Source organism: Neopsephotus bourkii, unplaced genomic scaffold (genome assembly GCF_033783945.1).
Source record: "Neopsephotus bourkii isolate Nb327-2 ecotype Australia unplaced genomic scaffold, CSIRO-AGI_Nbou_v1 NB_272, whole genome shotgun sequence".
Classification (NCBI taxonomy): Eukaryota; Metazoa; Chordata; class Aves; order Psittaciformes; family Psittacidae; genus Neopsephotus; species Neopsephotus bourkii.
Window position 1 is genome coordinate 13,903,935 of NW_026900781.1, and position 23,246 is coordinate 13,927,180.

Here is a 23,246-nt window from a genome sequence, read left to right on the forward strand (position 1 = left end):
TGCTGCTACCAGACACACTGGATGTTTGCCTGATGGCACCTGCCCAAAGGAAGGCTTAATTTCAGCCATGAAGCATATTGTGCAGTGATCCTGGAAACTACTGAGGGAGAAAAAAGAGGTGCTATGTATGATGCTAATCCTGGTGTGATGTACTTGCCTTTGGAAAGCAGCATAGACAGCTGTTGACCAGAGTTCAGGTGAAATGTGTGGTTAGCTGAACCCTCTTTTCAATGTTCACCCTTTCTGATATGCTGCCTTTGTGTAGGACCGCATTCCCTCCCCAGACCCTGGCATTACCAGTGTTTCTCACCTGCCCTGCTTTGGCATTTTCACAAACAAAAGCTTCATAAAACCTTGCAAACTCCGGCGCGTTGTCATTCACATCCAGGACTTTCACTGTCACGGAGACGCTGCCCACCTGAGAGGGGTTGTCTGGAAGGAGGAGGTACAATGTAAAGAAAGGCAGCGTACAGGAAGGGGAAAGGGCTGCTCCTCACCTTGCTTCAGAGGTAAAGCAGTTTTTCGGGTACTGACTCATGTTAAATGGTATTTTCCCATAGGGAGCTGTGATTGCTGCGGCTTGTGTGACTCGGAGTGAAGCTGCAAATGCATCTCTCTCTAGCCTGGCTTCCCATCTGATCACACCTTTTCAAAAAATTCCATGAAAACTTCAACCTGGTTTGGTCCAATGGGACTATTTCTATAACAAAGTTTTAGACAATGCCCAGTATTTTGTTTTTTACTGTCCCTTGATTGGGCAATAGTATTTGTTAAGCTTCTCTGCTGGTGGCACAAATTAGAAAGGGACTCTTTTAAGCATAGGTTTGTGATTCAGATCTCATTGAAAGTGGTTATTCTGCATTTTATAATTTGCTTAGAATTTATGTTCCTTGAACTCACGAATGCTGTCAAAGTTTTGTTACTTTGTACAGATAGGGTTAAAAAGTAGTAACACATGAAATTGTACAGAAAAGCTTTCACTGAAGCTTAAAATTGCAATGAAACGTTTGCATTCTGTATTCCAGCATTTATGATGTTTCTGTCCCACTGGTTCATTAGCTTTCTTTGCCAGTAAATCCATACATCATTTCACATATCTTCACAATTTCCAAACTAAGTGTCCACAAAATTCTTTTTTACTGTGTTTTTTCCCCCCAGACATTTTTTTTCCTTTACTTACTGATAAAACACTGAGCAGAATGGAAAAAAAAAAAGGAAATTCATTATTATGAGGTCAGAAAAGGTGCAAAAATCCAGAAAATTCTTAAAAAAGAGTATTCTCATCTTCTTTTTCACCATACCACTTTGTGCATTTATCTCCAAATAGATCTCCCTTGATAACAGTAACTGATATGTTCATATAAACAATAGAGAATTTTCTTATTCCATGGAATTTTCTTAAATGTTCAATGTACCGTATCTATAACATGTGTCACATTGTATTGAGGTAATACTCTTAAACTATATTTTTGTTTCCTTAATTTATAATTTAATCTTTCATCTTCCTACATATCCATACATATCTTGCTAACACACCTGTCATTGTGTCAGATGAATATCTGCGTTTACACTCTTAGCAGTATTGATCTAACTTTTAAATGTAGGAGCTTTATTCAGAAGTGCACAACTATGACGTTTTTACAGGTATTCACTAGACTAAAATACTGTGTTGCACATGTACAGATCAAAACTGACAGAGGATTGATGGAGGATGAGTCAAAGGAAGACATGCCTTCATATTGTTCTCACCCTTGAGTGCTGCTACAGGGGTAGCTTTTACAGACTTGTGTGTGTATTTGGATTTACATGGAATTGCAATGACTACTGGTGACTGAAAACAAAAACTTGCATCAAAATGGATGGGGGTGAGATCCTATCATGTCACCAACTCCTCACTAGTAAAAAGGGGACAGAAAAACATCATGTTCTGGAACAGCCTGCAAACATAAGGCAGAGTCACCCTGACTCTTGTGAAACCTTCTCTTTACTAACCTCAAGTTAGCTGATGCATTTTTGGACAAGCTTCTTGAAACTTTTTTCTTCTCAAACTGCCCTATATCTCTGGTCCAGCCTGAATGTGCAGGGAACTCTCTCAGACATGAGGAATGATGCCGCTATTGGCAGCAAGCTTCTGAAAAGCTGCTGCCCCTCAGCAGATGCACTGAGATCCTGAGGGAAAGCTATACGGACCAGAGAGATTTCTGGTGAAGACTGGGTGAAGCTTTTGTTTGCTTATATCCCCCAAACTGCTTTATGAATCTCACATCTATTAGTATTTCAAGCTCAGCTAAATTTTTCATAGAGACACTACAAAATAATCAGCATCTCCTTGCTCTCAAAGCCTAGGTAAATGCTTAGAACAGACGAATCCTGAGCTGAGTTTTGGTTTGCTGTAAAGCCAAAATGCATAATGAATTTAGCATTCTGGCCCAAATTATTTATGCAGCAAGCAGATGGTGATGACCTTTACTTGGTGCTGAACCAGAGCAAATTTCAGCTGGTGACCTAGTAGTGCAGGATCACTTCTGCCTACCAGTCCCTGCACCACTCAATCCTCCCAGGTAGGACTGGCAGCTCTGGCATTTGTGCAGCATATACAATATCTGCTTTAGCTGCCTAGCCCTTCTGAAGAGACAGAGCTTTTGCAGAAACACATCAGAAAGTGTTTCAAATAAATCCCTGGAATACTAATGAATTGGAAAAGCAGTGCTCTGCATTGAATTGCCAGCCTCTACTCCTCCCACCATCCTGTGAAAGGGAGCACAAAAAACAAATAAAATGCAGTATTTGCTTGTCGATGTCAGAAAAGTAATTCAGTTAACACGGCTTCCTACTCAGTGCATAAGAACATGTGAACTGCTGAATCTGTCTCTCAGCCTACTTTGTCTATTATATCTTTTTAATCTATGTACGGTTTGCATCCTCCTTACTCAGCTCCATGGCCAGCACAGTGATGTTGTGCCAAGAAACGTCTTCCCGATCAAGAGGTCTTGCAGTCATCAGTGCTCCTGATGTAATGTCGACATAAAAGAACCGCCCTGGATCGCTGCTCCTGTCAATTGAGTATCTGCAAGAGTACATATCAAAAGTATTACGCAACCCTTGTGAAAACTGTATGTTATAGCCAACAAAATACCCCAGCAATGGGAACAATGTCATACCCAGGAGATCCACATTCTTCCACAACCTAGTTATATGCTTCATTGACTTGTATAGGTAAAGTCAGCTTCTCAAAAAACTAGTTCATGTGGCTAACAGCATTTAATGGCGAGTACTACTTGGATGGAGCTGGAAGACAGGAAGATTCAGAGAAAGAAGCCTCAAAGCAAGGCACAGCTCAGCACAGGAACATCTGCTTTACAGAGAAAATCTGTCAGTGGGGAGTGTGATTTCTTTTTCTAAGCAAAATAATTATGCCCTTTCCTTGGGCATGACTGAGAAAAAAATGAAAACTACTTTACTCAGATCATTCTCTGAGCACCTTATGCTGACAAGGAGGAAATGTTCCCTTCTTTTTGCTTTTGTATTCTCTCCTCCTTCAGGGGGTTAAACTCCACCTGCATCCTGAACCATCCATACTGATTGAGCCATGTCAACTGAAGGGGATGATGAATGGCTTTCTCATATCATTCAGCTAGAAAAGCAGCCCCTTCTGTGAGGCTGATTCATCATAATTGCTGAACCTGCCTGGTTAATATTATGTCAGTTTAATGCTAGGAATAAGCTTTTTGTATCCATGAGCAAGGAAATGTGGTGGTACCTGAAGGCCAGAAAACTTGGGCAGGGAGTCAGCTGATTGACAGCTGTCACTGCTGTACTCATTCAGTCAGAGGGACCATTTTGCAGGGTGTGTAAAATTCTCAATACCTTTCATATGCATCACCTTGCTCTTAACAGCATTTTGCACGAGTTGCCTTCCTAGCAAGCTATACTCATCGTAAGAGGTCCTTTGGCAAAAGCCACCCACAAACCTATGTAAACATCACAGCCTAGAAGACAGCCCAGACTTATCCTCATTTTTGCTGGTTCTTTCTTTGAAGTTGATGGGAAGTGAAAACATTAATCATAACAGACTCTGAACAGGGCTTGTTCTTCTGAATTTTCTCCTTTCAGCACAAGTGCATTGACTGGAACAAGCATGCCAGCCTGATCTTTATATAGGGATATAAAATATTATTGGGCTGTGTTGTTGGGTGTCGTGGTTTTAACCACTGCTAAACCCAGGACATTGGGAAATTCTTTTACAATTTTTTTCCAGAAAAATCAAAGAAGGTGGGATATCAGGTTTTCTTCCCTTTCATTTCCAGTCCTTCCCATCCCTTCTTAAATAGATTTCTGAGGCCTTTGATTTATTTAGGAAATAAATACGAGTGTTCCTATATTTAGCTATAACAATTATTCTTGTATGAGAGCTATAAAAAGAATTTTTCTCTGACAGTTTAAGGCCAACAAGTATCTGAAATTGCATATGGCTTTGCGATTAAGTGTTGAAGTATTAATCACAGGTGTCAAGAAGCACAGGTGGAGCCTCTGTCTGGATTCTCCATGTAAGTTCTCCTGCTAATAACACCTGCTCCTTCACACTTGTTTCCATTGTATTCTTTAGGTAATCTTCCTGAATCACTTAACAACAATCATGGTATATTTTCAGCCATTATAATTTTACAACGTGAGAGTCCAGAAACTGGATGCTGGGAAAATGAGGATTTGAGAGTTCTCCCATGTTCCCCCACAACGTGTCCTGGATTTTCCATACTGGAAAAAGATGGCAAAAGGAGGGTCAGATCACTGTTTTAATTTCAGATGGATTACAGCTTGTGTAACAAAACATGGGATTTTGGTTTTCTTATATTGCCTTGCCCTGTGCAAAGAGAATGCAAAGCAAGCCTAAAACACTCACAGAATGATACTGCACAAAGCTGTCATGGATGGCGTGGACCACATGACAGGCAAGGAGAACCAATCTTAACATTTGTATTTTAGATAGCATTACAAGTAGTATTTATTCTTCTTTTTTTTTTTTTTTTTTTCCTATTCTCTCTACCCCAGCCATTTACATTTGTATGTACTAGGTGTGGGGGAGGAAGGAGAGAAGGGAGGAAGGAGGAAAGAAAGGAAAGTGGGAAGGGCAGAAACTGGGAAGGAAGAGAGGAAGAAAGTCAGGAAGTGACAGGGTTACAAAGGAGTCCGTGAATATTTGCAACTGTTTTTTTTTTTTTTGTTGTTGTTGTAATGTATCTCTGGTGATGCATTCTGTGCTTTATAGAGTGCTGTTTCATCAAGGATAGTCACTGGAAATCTCTGACGAAAACTAAGAGAAACCTCATTCAAAATAACAATGAACACTTCTGCCTTCTGGTAGTCCACAGAATTACTCTTACACTGTTTTAAGCAGATTAGCACAAAACTGCACTGCAGTGTTTTGATAATGCTAGACAGTAATCAGCAAAATAGGATGCAAGTGAAAAAAGGTTTAGGTTAATGAAATTGTGATGTAGACAGTATAATACTTAGTTTTATTGAATAATTTGAGACAATATCATGAGAAGTATGGTAACCTTATAACATAGAAAAGATAGGTGTATTAAAATAACAGAGATGAAAAACTAATTAGAGCAGCAACACAGGAAATGACATCATTAAGAAGAACAGGTTCTGTGTCTGCTCCGATCTCCTACGTGAAGCCCAGAGCTGCTCATATAGATTTGACTTTCTTCAGAAACTCCAAATATTTGATGTTTCGACTCCCTCCTGCATTTCCCATGCCTGTTCCTGAACACAGACAATTCAGAAGCTGGATTGACCCAAGGTTAGGCAAACTGCAGCTGAAAACTCAGAGTGTTTCTCAGATGAGAGAAGCAGCCAGCCTGCTGGGATTAACTTGCAGTCACTTGGAGCTTTTGCAGGTAGTGAAAATTAGTATGTGTGCTGGCCTTGGAGAAAAACTTATCTTCTCTGATAAACTGGGCTGACCTGGCAGCTACTATGGAACAGAGCGCTGTGATCACACAAATCTGCTCCTTTGGCTCCTTGCTGAATTGCAGCTACAAAGCTCCCATGGTTGTAAATACACCTTTACCTTTCTTAACTCCATATGGGAATATCTAGCTCTGTAGCTTTAACCAGGCACTATACAATTTAGTGGTTCATGAATATTTATTAGTATGCATTCAATATACTCTAAAAGTAGCTGTGTATTTGAGCTGTTGACAAAGGCAGGCTTTGAATCAGGAGGGGCAGAAAGGAGAAGTAAGTTGGTTACCTTCCCCCCTGGTATGGTAGCAGACTCTTAGTGATGTTGTCAGGTTTTGTGCCAGCAAAGGTATGACAGCATGCGGTTTGTTTTCAATGTATCCTACCAGGACATGCCTGACCAGTTTTTTGCAGTACTAGATGCAGAAGTTCTCTATACCACAGAAAAGGCATCAGTGAGCTCCTGCATTGCTTTGACAGTCATAGCAGAGCCCCTCAGTGTGTGAGATCTGGTTTGGATAAACCTACTGACAACTACTACTGGCTAAAAATGAGTGAGTTCCAGCTGAGCTGTTTCATCATTGCCTCACCAACCATACATATTAGGGAGCACATGGGGGAACACACAAAGACAGGACAGACCTGATGGAGTTGTTGGTCACATCTGGGTCCTTGGCAATAATGGTCTGTATGGTGGTTCCAATCTCCACATCCTCAGGCACTTCCACGAAGTAGAAGCTGGGCTCAAACACAGGAGGTTCATCTACGTCCTCCACAGTGATGTGGACGGTGGTGGTGTCGCGAAAGGGACCAAGGTTCAAGAACCGCATTTCCAGGTGGGGGTTGGCACCCTCTACTTTCAAGGTGTAGCTTTTCTTGCTCTCAAAACTTAAAGGCTGAGTAGGAAAACAACAACCAGAGTTAGGCAAACTGAGCCCTGTGATTTAGGACATATAATTTTAATTTTCAGCAGTAAAGTTACCCTCTAATATAAACTGATGTTTCTTTTTTAAAGTAGATATTTTCTTAGATTTTTTTAATCATATGGCTAACAAAGGTAATTATTTGCAGATGGAATAAAAGTATTGAATGAAAATAATATTAGAAGTAGTACATTATACATATTTTTTTTTTGACAGTTGAACTGAACAAACCAGTAGAAATATTTGAAGACCAGAATACGTATTCTTTCATTCTTCTTGCTGAAAGGAAAGTAAAAGCAGCCACAAGACCACTGTTGTGATCGGTAGAGTGTGTTTCATGCCACTCTGAGGAAAATACATGTAGAAACAGACAGTAAAGGAGCACCTGGAAATAAGTGGAATAGGAAGAGCTGGTTCCTCAAAATGGGTCCAGTGTCAGGGACAAGGATGCTAACGCACGAGACTGAGGCACCATTTAGCATCCTTTTTTCTCTGTACGGAGATCAGTCTCCTTTTCAGAGAACCCTCTCTGCCATGCTGCTGAAGGGCTCCAGTGGGAGCAGGGGACATGATCAGCCTCTCTTGTGGAATCCTGTTCCAGTTTTTATCAGTAATCCATCCTTCCTAGAAGTGGGGTTTTTCATGTCCTCTCAGTAAGTGTTCTAAACACAGGTTCACAATCCAGGTGTGCCAAGTGCTAGGATTTGAACCTCCTCCCTGACTAGAGTATAGTTTAATTTCAAAGCATTATGAGGTACCCCTGACCTTTTCCTACAGCAGCTCTTCTGGATGAAATACCCAGATATTATTTGAAGCAGGGAGTGGGAATAGCTGTTTTTAAAAAAAAAATTCCTGAAATAATGAATAAACGGGGGTAGCTTCCTCTGCTGGTGGTTTCATGAACTTGATTTCCCATTTAGATGAAACTACTTATTTTGTAAACACGGATATAGAAATAATTAATGCTAACAATGGACCTCTCAATAAACACATTTTTAATCTTCCTTCCCTCTTCTTTTTACAGACCCTTGAAGAAAATAAGACCTCTCCAAACCTGCTTACAACTAAATAAAGAATTACGTATTTAAGGTGCAAATTACCAGTCTTGATAAGAGATGACTAAAAGCATCTGACAAACAGAAAGACAGTATGGGAGGATCAGTCCAAAATATACAAAAAAAATTAACCAGGTGAGGTACAGCTTACAGAGGACAGAGTCAGACTTCCCAAGATGCAGTTGGAAGTTACATGCAATGTGGCTAGTTGGTCACAACCCTTTACTTCTGTGATCTGGGCAGATTCAATGCTGAAAACCAGCAAAACTTGTTCCCCTTAGCTGGAAGAGATCTTGATCTAGGCAACTTTGTACCAGGAAAGAAATGACCCAATTCTCGGGGTTGCCCAGTGGGACATACTCCTTTTTGTTGCATTAATGGCTTTCAAAACATGTGGCTCGAGCATCATGTGTGGAACTACCATGCACAGCCTTATTTCATTTGGACTATAGTCAGATCACTGCTGTTGTTCCCATCCAACACCTTTGCTTTTCTTGGTCAGCACTTTGTTCATGAAGTCCCACCACCAGACTGGGACAAGGAGATGGGCAGGAAAATAATGAAGAAAGAGAATGCCAAAGCAACTGGAAGTCAAAGCTGCAAAGATCATTCCTGTAGCAGTGAAGTCCTCCTCGGCCTTGGCCAGCTGCAACCCATCTCTTTTCTGCCCTGCTCAGTAATGCAGTCGGCCAGTTCTGCAGCCATGAAGTGTATATTAGTTTAAGCAACCTCAGCAGAAGTTTCACATGCTCAGGCATGGCAGAAGTATATCCTATGGGCCTCAAAATGAACCCTAAATTCAAGGGAGGCTTCAGTACTTCTCTGCTGCCACAACAGCTTGTTTCTTGAGAAGTGGAAACATTGCAGTGACATACAAAAGCTCATGCTTTTGCAGTAAAATTGCCAGTGCTGATGTTCTCCATAAGAATGCCTGATGAAAGACTGGAGTTCTTGAAATTATAAACCTAAACCTCAGAATTCAGGACATGGAGGCGAGAAATGAAAACTGGAATGGGAATTGGTTTTCTTGTGCTGGGGAGATGACAGTCCAGTATTACTGGAGATTCTGTGCAGTGATGTAGTACAAACTGTGCAACCTGTGGCAGCAGGTGCAAAGAGATGAACTGAAAGTTACTCAGGCTGCCCTTAGTTCCACCTGGTAAATCAGTGACTACTGCAGGCATAGCACTTGTCAGCAAAGATTTATCTAGATCTACAAACGTATTATCCATTGCTGAAGAGCTGTTATGGTCTACCAGTTGCATATTTATGCATTGTAAAAATAGCAATAAAATAAATTCACATGATCAAGCAACACTTACAGTCCATCTGTCAAGGAATGTGCAATGCAAAGCTGCCTAAACATATATTAAGAAAGAGGCCATTATATTTCATGGCTTCTCAGAAAACTGCATGAGAAACACTGCGTGTACACTAAAAAGCTAAGTTGTTAAAAGAGCAGTTAAATCACAGAAACACTTACTAGCTATAAAACCCAACTACATTATGAAAAGACATAATCACCTGGAATGATCAAGTTAGGCAAATGAGATAAATCAAACAAGTGTGCTAGGCAATCGTATTTTTGATGCTTCTGCATTCAGACCCCCTCTATTTGCCCTCTTCATCAGCCTTGGCTTTCTCTCCAGAGATCCTTTCACGTGCCAACGCGTCAACATCACTGCCCCCCCAGTTTTGTCTTCCACAGGAACGTTCAAACCTCTTTCCAACAGTGGCACCACAGGGAGGGTGAGCGGGTTGCCTTCGACAAACTGAGCATTGTAAAACACAGCTGAGAGGAAAGGCAACCAGTGGAAACCTCTCCTCATCCTCCTTACCCCAGTGCTGGGACAGACACTGAGAGATGTGCCGTGCAGGAGGGATTTAGCTGTAAGAAGTGATTGACTAGGAAGGAAACACTGGGTTTGGTCCTGGCTGAGTGACCCACCACCCTGCTCCTATGGGCAACGTGGCAGCACAGGAAGGGAGAAGGGGGGAAACCTCACTGCAGTGACTATCAGCCTCACAGGGAGGGAGCTTGGAAAGGGCTGTAACTCTTCAGGAGGTGATCAACATTTTTGGGATTAGTGGGCTGTAGTAAGTGGCCACAAGACTAGAAGCAGTGTTCTTATCTGTAACTGTAAATTCTGACATTTTGATGCCCATGATAGAAGTGTTAGTTATTTTGCTTGGCAAATCTGTCTAGAAAAATGAAAGGGGAAGTTTTGCTTTCTTTCAAAGATTTCATTCTGGGTTTAGAAATTCTTTCTCTCTCTCCCCACTCCCCCCACTCCCCCCATTTTGATATTCAGTTGAATTATTCTTTTCTTAAGTGGATAAAAAGCTCAACTTTCCCAATGTTTTGATATCGATGATCGTAACATTACAAAAAAAAACTACAGGCATATATAGAATTTTACAAACATTTATGTATTGAGCAGTATGTACCTGATGCCAGTACATACCAGGTATGATTGATGCTGTAAAAGTTTATAACTCCTCCTCCTAACGTACATAAACATCTAGTAGAACTGTATTCATAATAACAAAAGTCAAGCTTATTGACACATTTACTCCAAACAAACAATTTTCTTTCATCAATAAATTAGTGAAAAATTACTTTAGAGATTGCATTCAACCTCTATTTAATTCCAGCAAACTTATTTAACTTTAGGGACTAGTGCTCAGGAGAAATGTGACAATAAATACATGTTTAAATACTTTGCTACAGGGCATAGAGGCTTGTAGGGTCAAATCTCTGCCATGTGCTCTTCCATTTTAGTGCACAATTTAATCCCAGGCTATTTAAATGGAAAATATACTTCCTTATTAGTACACTAGATATGCTTAGGCAGAAATACAGCTATAATTTCATAGCGTAGAAATAGAGTTGAACTTCTAGCATTTATGTAAGCTTGTAGAATAAATATCCTGTAGCAGGGAGTCTAAGGAACATACTCCATGCCTTTCTTCATAGCCTGCGGTACAGAGTACTAGCAGTTTCACAGCTGCCATTTTAGAGACAGCTTCTTCTAGCCTAATTAGCATTTATGGATCTTCAAGCAGCAATTAAAAAAAAACATGCCTGGGTTTTATTGGTTTATAAATAATTCTAAGGCATGCTTTATTATTGTCTGTGGGACACAGGAGTGAAAAATGTGTACAGTTCAAATGCAAATATTGATCTAATTTCTTGTATTGTAGGATAATTAAGCTACAGAGAATATTTAAATAGACAAATAGCGAATCCGACCATTCCGTCAGTAGGATAAGACATGTTTATGCTAATACTCCCCCACTTTTTAAAGGCTGTTCCTAGGAATGCTGTTTTCACATTTTAGCAATGAATGTAAAAAAAATTGTGTTTTATAGCACAAAAGGGGCTACTGTCACGTAATGGGAACCAAATTACTACAGGCATAAGGGAATGCTGCGCACAAAATGTAACCAGGAATTACATGTTAGCCATATAAATTACTATAAAAAGAAAACTTTACTACCTTTCTCACAGTTATGATGCCAACTTGGTAATTAGGATCAGTGTTAATATCAAAGACATCCAGTCCATCTCCATCCACAAGGCTGTATTTCATCTCTGCATTTATGCCTTCATCCAGGTCTTTAGCAACCACGCGGCCCACAGTGGAGCTGACAGGAGCAGACTCCAGCACGCTCATCTGATAATGCTCTGGTACAAGCAGCAGAGAGGGAGAGGGGAGCAAAAAACAGGCTGTGAAAAGGAACCAAAGACTGTGATGTGAAGTGTAGATCAGGGCAAGCTACAACGCTGCATAGACTGCAGGGTGTCTCCAGTACCTTTCCCAAAGCTGCAACAGCAGTGTGATTTCCTTTAAAAAGCCCCAGCTCAACTGAGTCGTCTGGGAAAGTTTTATTTAGGAGTTTGTCATATCAACAGGTTTGTTCAAAGGGTTCTTTTCAAAGTAGCGATATTACTGAAAAGGGGAACTTCAACTAGAAAAATGGGGCAATTAACACTTGTGCTGTTGAAGCCACAATATAAAGCAGGATATGAAACAGCTTTAATAGGACAGGCATCTTTTATTAGATCAGCTTGTACACAGGGTATAAACACATAGGTTTTGAGCACCACAAATCCTTTCTCAAGTCAGAACAAACTTCTTTTCAACCCTGAACAAGGCTTTGAGAGCTCAGAAGCTTACCCGTTTCTTCCAAATTTACCAGTTACTCTATTAAAATATACTAACTTTCCCTACAATCCCTGTCTTGAGCACATTTGGTGCATCACTAATTTGCTGAGCATCAAGCCTGGGGAAAGAGAGAGCTTCTATTTTGAAAGTATGCTTAAAAATATAGATGTTGAGCCTAAAATACTACTCTGCCATCATACTTTATGTTCAAACCTTCCTTGCTGCACTCTCTCTGTTGGCTCCACCAATTATTGAGCTTTATAAAGCAGGATAACACCTAGGATGGGGTTTAATCTACTCTTAATTTTCTTAATCAAGAGTTTGATATCAAACAGTTGCAATACATGCCACTTTCAAAACAGGTTTGAAAATGGTGTGTTCAACAAGTTGCTCTGACAGAAAAGAAGAACTTGAGGTTTCTTGCTTAATCATAGTGTAATGCTTTGATTTATAGTGCAGCATGCAGAAACAGATGGAGAACAGCAACAACAAGAACTGCAGGAGGTTTTATTTCTCAGCTGGATGAGAAAAAATGGTAAAACCATAATGGCTTGAGACTGATCTATGCCACTGAAAGAATCAGAGTTTTTATTTTTTTAAATAAAAGTATATCCCTTGAAATATTTAGCTCAATCAAACTTGAAAAGTTTCTTTCAAGTTTTAACAATAATGTAGAATTATGTAGATAAATTTGATCTAAACAAATTCAAAAGAAAGAACAAAATATTGCAAATCTTGATTTGAGGATCATTTTTGTAAATACAAAGTAATATTTCTGATAAGAGTGGAGTTGCCTGCTTTTGCATTCCATTAACTATGGCTGTTGCATGTCTTAGGGTTTGACTGTATATTGCTAAGGTTTAGATGAACCTTTTCTGGAGAGCAGCCTGGATGACAACGTACTGTACACTGGCAGCACAGCTACCAGACGCTCCCCTGCAGTGACCTGGCTGGAGTGGTGAATGAATTGTCTTTCAGCTTCCAGCACTGCCACATGTCCCTCATTTGACAGGCATCCTTTTGGAGGTGAGATGAAGAGAGAGTCAGTGCAGCAATCAGCAGCCAAAGGCAATGGCCATAAGCATTCAAGGAACATTAAAGACATCCTTCTTTTCTTTCTCTCTAAATTAGTTTCCCCCTCTTTTTAAAAAAGTGTATTTTTTGTTGATTTTGGAGGTCAGAAACCTCTTCTGAAAGACAAAGTAGTGAATGATCGATTTTGACATTTTTTCTGAAGGAAAGTTCCTTCATCGATTGAAATTCTGCCCATCTCTAATAGTGAATATCGAAAGTCTGAAAATGTGTGCAATGACAGCAAACAGCAGCCAGACAACTCATCCACCCCTTTTTGTCCATCCTACTGCAGTGGGTACTCACTCTGTGGAAATCTGGGTGGGTTGTCATTGACATCAGAGAGGGTGATGTTGACTGTGGTTGTTCCAGCTAATCCTCCCAGCTGTCCACCCATATCCTTGGCCTGGATAATCACTTCATAATATTCTTTTGCTTCTCTGTCCATGTTCATTAGAGCTGTTCTAATTAAGCCTGAGATTGAGGGGGAAAGAGGTTTTGGGAACAAAAGAAATGGCAATTAAAGAGTATACAAACAAGGTGGACTGCTCTTGCTCCTGCATTCTAGTCCCTATGTCAAGAATGAGACCAGGCTCTGCATTCACTCTCACCTTTTCTTGCAGAGTAAAACTCACCCAAATTAAATCTAGGTTAACAGAAGGTGTGAATTTTAAAGAGGCCCAGTTAAAATGCATCAGCTCTGGGGCAGGCTGTCTGTTCAAAATTCAAATGTTGCCTTCCAAGATAGCTGGGAAAACTTTTCAGGAGCAGAGTGTGCTGTGCTGCTTGGGGATCACTGTCAACACAGAAGTGGAAGTTATGGGATTAGTTAACAGATAGATCAAGGTGAGTGTTCCATCGTCCCTACACATGCAGTCCTGGAGGCAAACTGGCATAAGCCCACAGGCTTTGATCGGGACCCTGAGGAAACGCTCTGCGGGTTACGCGAATACAATCTGGAGAGCTGCCGCTGGTTTGGGCCGGGCGGGGGGTGGTGATCCTGCTTCCTCCACCTGCAGAGCCTCCGTGTCCTTCGGGGTAACACTACTACAAGAGAACATGAGGTGGCAGCAGCACTTCTCTCTCGGAGGCTGCGGGGAGCCGGCCCGGGCAGCGGCGCGGTCGGCGCCGTGCGGCGGGGGAGCTACTGCTGCCGAGGCTGTTCCACGCTGCTGCTCGTCCCTGGGGCTCCGCTTGCCGCACCCGCCCGGCCTCCTCCTGCCAGCCATGCTGGGCTTGTCGGGGTTTGGACGCTGCTCTTTGGTTTTCCTCGGGCATCAGATCTGCTAGCGTTTGCACTCCTTTCCCTCTTAGCCGGCTGCCACCACTGAACTCTGCTCATCCCCACAGCTGTCTGCCAGGAAGGAGGCGCACAGGTCTACATTGCAGAGGTGTCAAACCTCGTTCTCCCAGTGTGACCCATACCATCTCAGGAGCTACTTGCCCACAGCACACTGGTGGCTTTCTTGTTCACAGCACAGCTACCCAACGCTGGCTTGGCCACACCAGGGTCCCTGAGCAGAACAGCAGCAGTGGCTGGTGATGCAGCCCAGGTCATGTACTGCCAGGGGACACTTCCCATGGCACTTATGGCCCTTGCTAGACATAGGTCATGACACATTTGGGGTGGCCTTCTATGTGGGGGCAAATATGTGACAGCCCTGGGCATCATCGCAGCTGCATGGCTCAACAGGCAGTACTTGCATGTCAGGACACTATTAACTTGAGTGATCTGCATTTAGTGTTTATTTTTAGCAGGAAGACAATGTATGGGTTTAATAAAAAAGCAGTAAAAAGATATTGCATTGGCAATTATCGCTGTATGCAAGAGAGAAGAAATAGTGACCAGTACTGAATACTTTCCATGGATATAAATAAGATACGAAAATAGTTATCATTTTGGAAAGGATTTTCTTCATATATGAATACTTTTTAGGGTATTTCCACTCTTGTCTTGTCCTTAATACAGAACAGTCTAGATACATGAAAAAAGACATCAGTGCCTAAAAGCCAGGCTTCCCCATGCCTATGTTTGGGGCCCTCTGGTCCCTGCAGAAGGGGACTCAGAACCAGACTGGTGTTCATGCTCTCCCAGATGGGACCCAGAGGGGCATCTGTGCTGATTAAGAAGCCTCTGATGCTGCTGCATGCAACTGGTCAGCAAGGAAATGCTGGAGATGGTGGTGAACCTTAAAACTTTCCTTAGAGCTATGGAAAGGATCAGATCCCCAGATCTTCCAAAGCAAAGGGTGCTGATACCATTGTTTTAATCAAAGTGAGTGAGGTTTTCTATCTTAAAAAAAAGTAGTAAAGAGCAGAGCTAAGGTGATGTCCTTTCTTTTTTGCAACAGCCAGATGGTTTCTTGGGAAGTTGGATACTCAGGGGTTTTTGCCTGCTCTGCCTGAGGGGATTTAAATCCTCCCGTTTTACCTTCTAGGGGATTATGTTCATGGTCAGGCTGTAAAAGTACCCTGAATAAAAAGGAGGAAGAGGCTCTCAGCTTTCCTTTGAAGTTGTACCTTCACATCTACATTTGTTGAGCACCTGCGAAGCCAGTGGCAGAACAGTCATGCTTCTGCAACCAAGAGGTTGTGTCAGGAGGTGAAGGATATGGACACCAAATTCTTCTAGCAGAGGAGTATATTGAAATATGTTGTCCACTACTGGGTGCTTAATCACTACGCTTTAATATAAAGGAGCAGGTGATTGTTTATAATTTAGTTCTGTTTTAGAAGAATGTGAGAGCTGCAATTGCATTTTTTGGGTTAACAAATCCTGTGGGTGTTTTGCTCTGGGGAAGCTGGTGAGAGTATTGTGTTTGTGGTGGGGAAATCACTTCTGCCTCACAACTGCATGTTGTCTAAAAGGATGCCTTGTTGTCTATTTGTAAAGGCTGAGATGCAGGTCTAAGTGACTGGGAAATTGATAAGTGGAGAAAAAGAACTTTTCTGGGTTAAATACCAATGAAGAACATAATTTTGTACTTAAGAGCCTATTTTCGGTCTAAGTTGCACTCTACCAGTTTAATCTGTACTAGGTCTGACCCTGAATATTGCTTCTTTGCTTTCCTAGAAGTCATTCAGTACTCAGCAAATCTATGATTATCTGTGGTTGATAACCTGAAGACAAAATGGACATTACTGTTTTATTTATACTTAAAGAGCTGAGAAAATAGCACGCCGCATACAAATTTGTCTTTGGCTAGAGCACCTACTCCCTAAACCGCTAACTTTTGAGAAGTAGATTATGCAGTGTTGTTCTGCTTTGTCCCCTAGGGCTCAGCAGTGACTATCGTCTCATGAGTTTCTGACCTTAGCACTACAGATGCCCTTTAGAAACTGTCAAAACCTGCCAGATTCCTCTGTTGGATATGAACCTTGGATATACACAGAAAATGAGAGAGAGAAAGCAAAACAGCAAGTGTATCCTATAGATAAATTTAAAGTTATTAACAAGAACACCCTTAGGTAAAACTATGCCAGATAACTTCATCCTTTAAGTTGCACTTTCCAGTCCTGGTTGGTTCATAGGTTACTTTTTTTTTCCTCTAAGCCTTGTTACCATCTAGATGTGCTGAAGACGTTGTTGCAATGATAGATGCCAACAAGAACATATACAGCACCCAACCCATCCAGATCCTGAGCTGCAGAATACAGTCATTCAGATGAATATATCACCGTAGGAAGCCCATCATTCTGGAGCTCATTACCACAGCCTTGCTTTAACCCTCACACAGTACTGCTCTGTCTTGACTCTGAGCTATGTTTCTCTGACCACAGCCACAATGCACTGCCTTTGCTTTCTGCTTGAAACTTTTTCTTTTGTTTTCACACTGCCTCATTCCTTGATTAAATAACATACCTGTCCGAGAGTCCACAGAGAAATATGGTTGTCCTTGGAGAATACTGTACACTACTCTTGCACTGTTCCCATAGGTTGGGTCATCAGCATCTGTTGCTGTCACCTGGATAACAGAGGTGCCTGACAAAAAAATCCATCAGGTAAGACTTTGTGGGATAAAGAGCTGGCATGAAGAGTACAGTCAAAATAAATTGAAGTGCCTAACAAAAGCTTTACCACAGCAAATTTTTTCATTTCATGCTCATAGTTGTTATTGCCCATACTTCTATCTCATTAACATTAAAGGAATTATCAGGCATAAATTCATCATGCATCTATAAGAAGATATAAGAAAGCTAGTAGTCTACGGACTACAGTTACAGAATTGCCAATGTAACAGTACTTTGTTATGGATTGCGGAGGGCTGGTAGTTATTTACTGCTTGCTTCTTTTTCCATTTTTCTTGATTTTAAGTATTATTTAAAGGCAGCTCAAGTAAGATCTATAACTTTGTTGAAATTAATCGTGAGCTGCTATAGCAGGCCTGTGAATGCTGTATGTTGAGTAAGGGATGGAAACCATTTGTACACAAATAGTGAGTGTGAAGGGATGTGTATCTGAGATTATCTCTCTGTGGGACTGCAGTTTACATTGCATGACCTTGAGATTATAACGTGCTTAAGTGCCCTTTGGAACCCGCACAGATGCATATAGACTTATTTTCTTCAGCTGGTTTTCAAGGTCTGCTTCCTCTAAAGCCATTAACGGCTTGCAGAGGGGTTAATTTGTAATGAAAAATGAGAAGGTAAATCATAACTTTGAAATATATGCGAGTTTTGACTCCTTAAAATGTCAGACAATGCCTTTATGAATATACCTAGCCTTCTTCTTAATGTTCTGTGTTAGAAACAAATCCAGCGTTACTCAATATACACTTGAAAATAAATCTGAATTTAATCTAGACATTACCATTAAGAAACACCATTTCTGAATGGAACTTTTGTATTTGATGCTTGTCTCTAGCTTTATGCCAACATAATATTGAAGAATGAGAAGTGAAAGAAGGACATGAGATTTATATGGTACTATCTCTGTAATGACGTCACAGCTAAAAAGCAATGAGCCATTCCAAAAGAAAGGAGTCCAGAAAAATAATGGTTTATGGGAATATTGGATCCATTACATGTAAACGGTTTCTCTTGACTCGAGTAGGTAGGAAGGCTGCAGTTTGTCTTCTGCACTACAGCAACAGGACTGCCTTTGACATGATCTCATTCTCTAACAGTGGAGAGCAAATGGTACCAGAATCTTGGGATCCTCTGAACTGACTTTAGTGCAGGCTTACAGGGATTAGAAGGTGCAAATCTCCTATAGTTGTTGTCATGTCTCCTGGGCACTACTTCAGCTCTCAGTATGAACTAGAATAGGTTCTTAAAACTGTGTTATTTTTCTGGGTGGTAATGGCTGTCTAATGGTCATTAGTGTTGCTACTGTCTGACGGAAAGAAAGAAGGGGCAGTACATTACTGTAAGTTGCCTGAGGATGGCATGTTAAAAATACACCTTTTTTTTCAGCTCTCCGGGTTCCCTTGGCATGTTTTCTTTCAGAGGGGCCCAGCTGAATGTGGTATAAACCTGCTATCCCTCTTTTGTGGCAGCCAGGCACCCCAGGGAAAGCTCTCCTGTGCTGCAGCTCTAGCACAAGGGACAAAGGCTTAGTCCAAGGAGTCAGGGAATTTATGTTTTGGTGATCATCTCCAACTTGCTTATAGGGGAAGAGACTCCACAAAATCTGCCTTACCCACAGGTGACATTTCTGGAACAGAGGCTATATAAGGTCCATCCAGGAACTTGGGTTCATTGTCATTAATGTCTTGGATTTTGATGATGAACTCTGACTCTGGCTCCATTGGCCGGCCCGTTCGTCTGTCCAGAGCCTGTGCTCTGAGGGTGTACTGTGACCTTTCTTCCCGGTCCAGTCGTTGAATGGCATGAATATCCCCTGTCGTATCATCAATTGTAAATACAATGCCAGCTCCCTCTCCTGAGAGGATGTATTTGATTGAACCGTCTCCCCTGTCCATGTCAGAGTGGAGCTGCAGAAAGGAACAGGATTCAGTTACTATGAGCTGGGCAAGCAGCTGCTGAGAAACACCAAGCACATGAGCGTCCTGGGCATTTTGGTCTCACTGTTGGGACTCACAATCTGGTTTTAATGAACCTGTTTTGCTGAAAGAGGCAAATACTCAGTAAAGTCTGTATCACAGAGTTGCAATTAAAAACCCTCTCCTGTCTTTCTATTTCTGGCCCCACAGCTGTGCCAGAAGAAAGGAACAGGCTCTGTAACTTTTTGAGATCTCATTCAGCACAGTAACTATCTTTTGCCTGGTTGCACTGGCCACTGAGAAGGCCTCACTGCCAGGCTTGGGATAAGGTGAGGTCAGGAAAGCTGTGGACTGTGCTTGCTCACATGGCTTAAGAGGAGTCAGGGGTAGCATAATGCTGGGACAGATAAGGCAAATCTGTTTAATCTGTTTGGGAGCAAGGGGAAAGCAGGATGGAAGAGCTACTCAGTAACTGTCATGATTCAGAAATATTTTCTTTTTTTTCTACCATAAAAATTTTAGCAGCAAAAATTAGGATTGATCCTTAAATATTCAGGAAAGCATGGACAGTATGTAAAGTAAATGAGGAACATTTGAATGCGACCATGGCAGGCCATAGAGATTAGAGGCATCCCAGATTTTCTACAGAATTAGTAAATGGATTTATTGCATGACTGCTGATTAGTCCTGAGCAGCCACAGTTAGCTGTGAATGCAACAGGACAGGAGAGAAGTAAATGCAGTGCTAATTAGCATCTAAGAGAAAGAAATCATCCTGGGGACTACCATTCTGTTAAACACCCAGTTCCCATGAAATACTGGAATATTACATCAAAAGACAAACAAATCACTCTATTTATTTCACTCACAGTAGGAAGATTCTTAACAGTATGCTCATACTTCCATGCTTTTAAGGAACAGAACATAAAGTCCTGTGCCCAGAAACAGGGTTGGTTAAGTTCCAAAAGACAGGAACATGATAGACTTTAGATGCAATAATCAAAATGGGATATTCAAGAATGGCTCAGGTGTGAATATTGTCTGATTATCATTTTGAATAAAGAATAGATAAATAATAGGAAAAAAGTGATTGAAGTGGGCTGGATTCAGTGAGGCACATTTTAAAATGCATATATGATGCATATATAATGCATATACATATATGCATAGGTAAATATTTGTACTGGAAGGGAAAATCTCGGAATAACAAACTGAATATATGAACACAGTATTGGCAGGATTTGAAAGAAAGACTCCAAATATAAATGGATAATTTGTGTGGAAAAGCAGAAGTCAAACTTAATGCATTTGATTACAAACTATCTTTCAACAAAGAATCAAGAAATCTCATATCTGAGCTATTTAAAAACACACTGAAAACTTTACTGTAACTTACCACATATGAAAAAATTTAACAGGGGGCAAATTGGCTTATCTGACCTAAGCATTGTTAATGGCAGCAGACTAGAAGACTGTGACAACTGCCATGTCAGGCCATTGATATTTCATCTCATTGCTTCATCACTGGTCTCTTCAGTGACTACTGCATCTGAGAGACAGGAGTCTTTCGGAGAGAAAAAAGAAAAGAAAAAGGAAATAAAACTAAAACAAAAAAAAGGAAATAAACATAAAAAGAAGAAAAAAAGGAAAATAAAAATAAACATCAAAAGAAAAATAAGAAAAAAAAAGAAAAAGAAAAAGGAAAAGGAAAAGAAGAAGAAAAGAAAAGGAAAAGGAAAAGGAAAAGAAAAGAAAAGAAAAGGAAAAGGGCACACCTTTTAAAATAGCAGGTGCTCAGGAAAGTTTAAAAGACTTAGAAGAAGATATTGAATTAAACTCATAGGTTAAATTGCACCTTTGGTCCAAAGCCTGTTTGGAACGAATGCAGTTGTGTAGGGAGCAAACAAGGAATGAACATGGCACGCTAATAAGTATTTGGGAGTACAAGAGGATCTCTGTCTAATTGATTTGTTACAAACATTGGGTCTCAACCAAGACTAAGCAGCAAGAAATGCTAGCAGCACTTTTGCAGCTTCTTGTGTAACCTGCTTTCCCTAGACACAGCAAAAAAGAGCATAAAAGCCATAATACTGCCAGACTGCAATAAATCTGAAAGAATTTGGTGTCTGAAGGGACTGAAGCTTACACCATTGCTCACACCAAACCCAATATCAGGGTCCTGCAGTTCAGATTGTGCATAGAAGTCAGTACTTTGGAAAGGTGATCTAGGTTTAAATTTGCTCTGTTTTACAGGTGGTGCAATAATTTGTGCTGCCCTGTGGCTGACACAGAAGGAATTCGTTTGTACTTTCTCCTCCATATTAAGGAATGGAGTATGGGAGGAATGAAGCAAATAACTCCTGAGAAACTGTTAACTGTGTCAGCCTGGACTGGTTCTTTTGATGAGGACGGTACAAAAGATTAAGAATGTTATATCTGCATTTAAACAACACATTTCCTGGCAAAAAGCAGATAGAGTGGTGCTGAGGAGGGCAGCTCAGGGGAGGACTCACACAGCTCTGTTAATCAGGCTGTGACTCCATCCTTGATGTCCTTTCCTTTCTCTATCTCCAGGGAGGTAGTGAGGACGCATGAGTAAGTTTGTTTGATCTCCAGTGACGGTGCGTAGAAAGGAAGCATTTTGTTCACTCATTCATCTGCTATGTTTCAAATGCTTTGAAACAGGGTTAGGGAGTCTCCGACATGGCAAAGTGGTGAAGTCTGTCCCCAGTTCAATTAGACACAGTTTAGGCTGCTGCATGAATGTGGAAAATACCTACTGTAGCAAATGTGGGGGCTTCGGTTTCTCTCGTTTGTTCTATTAGCCAGTAATGGCTACCTCTAGGGAAGTTGAAGCCTTGTATTTATCTGACAGGACCAGGAACCCTCAGAAGCTGAAATAGTAGTATCATGAACACTACAGAAAAGCAAAAATTGTTCACGACTTCACCTCAGGAAGTTTCTTTTAATTTCCCTGTTCATAAGATACTTTACACCTTGCTTTACAATTACATAGGAAAATACATTTTTTCACAGCAGCCTTGAAAATCATATTAGGCAAGCCTGCATCTATGGTTCAAGTCAGGGTGCTTTCTGGGTAGCTCCAGCCATACATAGCTAGCCAGAAACAGCTGTACAAGAGCATCTGAAGAGCCCCTCTCTTATGGGAATCCTTCAGAATATAAAGTAGATGCAACTGGTTCTATGCTGTGCACTCTTTCTCCTTCTGATCTGGGCTTGGAGTGGGCAGGTGGATAAAAGAAAGGCCTTGCTAGCAGGGTGTTTCATGGTGTTGTGGGTGGTGTCAATCAAAAGATGCTCTGCCTGTCCAGGCATGGGACCCAGAGCTATTTGGAGGGCTGGTGCTAGCAACAAGCAGTAGGCTGGAAGTCCTTCCACACCTCCTCTTGGTCCCGCACAAGCCCTTCCAGAGCTGTTTCTGAGTCAGCCTGAGGTGACTCAGACTGAAAAAATTCTGGCCTGCCAGAACAATTAATTCAGCCCACAGACTATTCCCTTTCCTAAGGATCCCTAAGACACAGGCAGCACGAATGCAGGCAGGGTGACAAATCGTGGTAGGCTTTATGGTCTTCTGAGAGCCTGTGCCTTTGGCTGTGTGAAACAAGGGTAAGCTTTTCTCTCATGGAAGCCCCCACTGCATTCATCCCACTGCTCAGCTGCCTGCTCTGCACCCAGATCAGGGGTGGGAGAAGATGAAATGTTTGCCTCCCAGAGGCCCATTCTGGCAATAGAGTTCCCTGTCTGGTCTACATGGAGCAGTGCAGAGCTAGGCCTTCAGAGAGATCCAGCCCAGTCAGCTCAACAGGGTATGGGGTTAAATGGCCCTGTTAACCATGTGAGCTAATTAGCCCTTTCACACTCTGTGCTAACAGAGCTGGGGTTTTGGCATTCCTGGAGAGAGTTCACTGACAGCAGCTTGGGTTTTTGTATGGTGGGCACAGATCACGAAGAGTTGTCTCTGCTTCCCCCCCGTGCAGCAGAGCTGGGTAGCAGTGAGTTCAAGAGCACTGCCGACTGCGCCAAGTTTTTGTGCTCCTAATGACAAAATCAAGTATCAACCAACGATGAGTCAATTTCTTCCAGGATTTGT

At 41.4% G+C, this 23,246-nt stretch overlaps 1 protein-coding gene across 3 annotated transcripts in view; it reads right to left on the reverse strand.

The window, feature by feature from the left end:
* Nucleotides 1–23,246, reverse strand: part of CDH20 (cadherin 20) — a 113,257-nt gene that overhangs the window by 10,504 nt on the left and 79,507 nt on the right. For 2 of the 3 annotated variants that reach the window (XM_061346675.1, XM_061346676.1), the window contains exons 3-9: nucleotides 18,833–19,127; nucleotides 17,054–17,173; nucleotides 13,498–13,665; nucleotides 11,452–11,681; nucleotides 6,616–6,869; nucleotides 2,931–3,067; nucleotides 311–432 (exon numbers count right to left, since the gene is read on the reverse strand). In XM_061346675.1, the coding sequence (XP_061202659.1) occupies nucleotides 311–432; nucleotides 2,931–3,067; nucleotides 6,616–6,869; nucleotides 11,452–11,681; nucleotides 13,498–13,665; nucleotides 17,054–17,173; nucleotides 18,833–19,127 (1,326 nt within the window). The remainder of the gene's footprint in view (nucleotides 1–310; nucleotides 433–2,930; nucleotides 3,068–6,615; nucleotides 6,870–11,451; nucleotides 11,682–13,497; nucleotides 13,666–17,053; nucleotides 17,174–18,832; nucleotides 19,128–23,246) is intronic. The other variant, XM_061346678.1, reaches the window with a different exon arrangement.